Source organism: Arachis duranensis, chromosome 4 (assembly GCF_000817695.3).
Source record: "Arachis duranensis cultivar V14167 chromosome 4, aradu.V14167.gnm2.J7QH, whole genome shotgun sequence".
NCBI classification, from domain to species: Eukaryota; Viridiplantae; Streptophyta; class Magnoliopsida; order Fabales; family Fabaceae; genus Arachis; species Arachis duranensis.
Window position 1 is genome coordinate 16,379,401 of NC_029775.3, and position 2,816 is coordinate 16,382,216.

The 2,816-nt window shown below is 31.8% G+C and overlaps 2 protein-coding genes across 2 annotated transcripts in view; one reads left to right on the forward strand and one right to left on the reverse strand.

Annotated features, from left to right (window-relative positions):
- Nucleotides 1–215, reverse strand: part of LOC107483563 (RING-H2 finger protein ATL2) — a 1,184-nt gene extending 969 nt beyond the window's left edge. Inside the window, 2 exon segments of the mRNA XM_016104180.3 lie at nt 1; nt 3–215. The exon segment at nt 1 is cut by the window's left edge and continues 969 nt beyond it. Of these exon segments, the coding sequence (XP_015959666.2) occupies nt 1; nt 3–145 (144 nt within the window). The 5' untranslated portion in view covers nt 146–215.
- Nucleotides 199–2,433, forward strand: LOC127746604 (protein MAIN-LIKE 2-like). Its single transcript, XM_052260462.1, has 3 exons — nt 199–225; nt 1,887–1,943; nt 2,032–2,433. The coding sequence occupies exons 1-3, from the start codon at nt 199–201 to the stop codon at nt 2,431–2,433; spliced, it is 486 nt and encodes a 161-aa protein (XP_052116422.1).
- Nucleotides 2,434–2,816: the final 383 nt, after the last annotated feature.

Here is a 2,816-nt window from a genome sequence, read left to right on the forward strand (position 1 = left end):
CGTAAAGGTGGAGAGAGAGCATGAGGAGAACGAGAAAGAAGAGGAGGATAATGGCGGTTAGCATGATCTTGCCGCTGAGATTGTAGCCTCTTGAATTCGCCTCAGTGAGTGTTATTGGATTTGGAGTGCTGTTGTTTATCGTCATCTCTTCTTCTGCCTGTGTGTGTGAGAGAGAAAGAGAGAAGAAAGAAAAGGTTAATGGATGAAGAAGAAGAGATGGGTTTGGTAATATAGTAGAAGAAGAAGAAGAAGAAAAAAGAGGAGTGAGGAAGGTTCTTGCAGGTTTCTTTTAGGTGACGTAGTTGTTATGGTTGCAGTTGGAGACTTTCTTTCTTTTCGTCGTGAAAATTTGGAAAGTGGATAAAAAAAAATTAAATGAAGATATAAAAAAACTGTAGACTGGACTCTATACATTCAATGCAAGGTAACACACTAAATTAGCACTCCCTTTACTAGGAAACACCGACCTACAAAAATAGTAGAATTTTAAATTTTATATTAAAAAAAGATAAAATACTCAAATAAATAAAAAACATGTTAAAATTTATTTTTTAATTTTGATATGGAGATTAGAATTGAATAGAATTATGATATAGAGAACATGGGTACTTGACCAACTTGTAGTGTCAGGAATGGAGTAATCGAACGGTTCGAGATGAAGATGACTTATTGGACGGTCTAATTTTATGGTGACAAAACGGACGGTCCGAGTTGTCCCTTCTTTGCCACGCGTTGCGCATGTGTCGCTCCCCACAACGGTGCCCATTAAAGCAACATATCCTTTCCATCTAAACTTATCCTCCGAGTCACTTTCATTCTCACCCCACTCAACACCGATTCTCTCTTCTTCTTCGTTGAAAAAGTTCTTCTTCCTCTACATTTTTAGAAAAATAAAATAAAATATCAAAAAAATAAAAATCTAAAGATGTTCTTTATATTATAAAATATTTTAGTCATCCTAAGTAAGTAAGTTTATTTATTAATTTTTTTTATATTTTAAAGTTATAATTATTATTCTTAGAAATTTAATTATAATTGTTGTTATTAGAAGTTGAACTTAGGAGTGACAGAATTATTATTATTATTAGTGATAGAAATTTAGGAATATATGTTTAAATAATAGTTAGAAATATATAGGTTTAAATGTAGTTAGAAAATATTTTAATCAATGATAATATTTGAGTTTGATTAATATGATAGATTAATAAAAAATACATGTTTAAAATTTTAGAAATTATAATTAATTAATTAACTTTTATAATTAATTTTAAAAATTATATTAATTTTTCGTAACAATAATTAAACTAAATCGGTGTATACTGTTTTGGAGTAATGTTGTTAATTTTGATTAATAATTAAGTTTCGTAAAATATAATATATTTGTTTTTCGGTAATAGTTATTTGTTTATTGTAAGTTTTTTAATTGATATTAATATGTTATTATAGTTGAGGTTTTAATATTAAAGTGGAACATTATTAGTTAAATAAGAATTAGAAGTATCTATTAGTTATTATTATTAATTGTAAGTTAGAAATAATTTTTAGTATTATTAGTTAAACTTAGAAGGTAAAATATTATTACTCGGGAGTTTAGTAAATTAGATTTAGTAAAATTATTTGTTTTAATTAGATTTAGTAAAATTATCTATAGTTGTGTGATTTCAATTAATATTTCTTGTTTAGTTAATTGTGAATATTTTTTAATAATGATAGTTAATTAATTGGTAGGTTAGTTAGTCATATATGGTAATTACTTAATTTGGTAATTAACAAAAAGTTTAGCATGAGTTTAATAAATTAGTTGCTCTAGTTAGAGAATTATTATATTTTAGCAGTAAATTAGTAATTGTTAGTGATTTGACTAATAATTTGATATGTTTTTGTAGAGTTTATGGATGTTGACATGTGATTATTCAGTCCCTCCGAATCGGTACAATGATAAGGTGGAGGAGCATTTACGATTTACTGGTTTTTATCATACATCTTAGATTGAAATAGTCCAATGTCAGAAAGTACTGGTAAATGCTCTAGTCGAAAGGTGGCACCCAGACACACATCTTTCACCTTTCGATTGGTGAATGTGCTGTGACGCTGGAAGATGTGGCTATAATTCTTGATCTTCCGATGGACGGTCTTTCAGTCACAGGAATGACTATGAGTAGTTTTGATGCCTTAGAGGAGGAGTGTTTGTATCAATTTGGGGTTGCATTGAGAAAGTCGGACTGTAGAGGAAGTTGCATAAAACTGACGTGGATTCGGGATCTAAAAGAACGTCTACAGTTGACTGATGAAAATAGTATACAGAGATACGTGAAGTGCCACATTATGTTGTTGATCGGTACGATCTTGTTTGGAGACAAGTCTGGGACATTTGTGCATTGGAAGTTTCTATCTTTGCTTCGTGATTTTGGCAGTATCAGACAGTATAGTTAGGGATCGGCATGCCTAGCACACCTGTACGGGGCCTTGAACTTTCTCAAGAAATTTGACTCTATAAACTTGATGCAAAACATGTGGAAAGCCCTAGGAGGCGACCAAGCTCCGTTACTCTGGGCCATAGCTACATTGATGGATTCATGTCGGTCAGAGATCATTCCCATGCCATCCCGAGTCACTACATGTTGTCGCAGGTTACTAAGAAAAAAGTGCCACGCATCAGAAGTCTCTCCTACCACAATAGCAAATGCAATTGGGACGATATTGTTGTTTCCATCCTATGACACTGCAACCAATAGACAACCCTTATACTTTCCATACAAGTGAGTTTCATCCACCTGGACAACTGGTTTACATTGTCTGAATGCTCTAATGCAGGG

Coding starts and splice junctions, on each gene's coding strand:
- LOC127746604 (XM_052260462.1), top strand. CDS start 199: ATGGATGAAGAAGAAGAGATGGGTTTG. Junction 226..1,886: donor AAGAAGAAGAGATGGGTTTG/GTAATATAGTAG, acceptor ATGTTTTTGTAG/AGTTTATGGATGTTGACATG. Junction 1,944..2,031: donor CGAATCGGTACAATGATAAG/GTGGAGGAGCAT, acceptor TAAATGCTCTAG/TCGAAAGGTGGCACCCAGAC.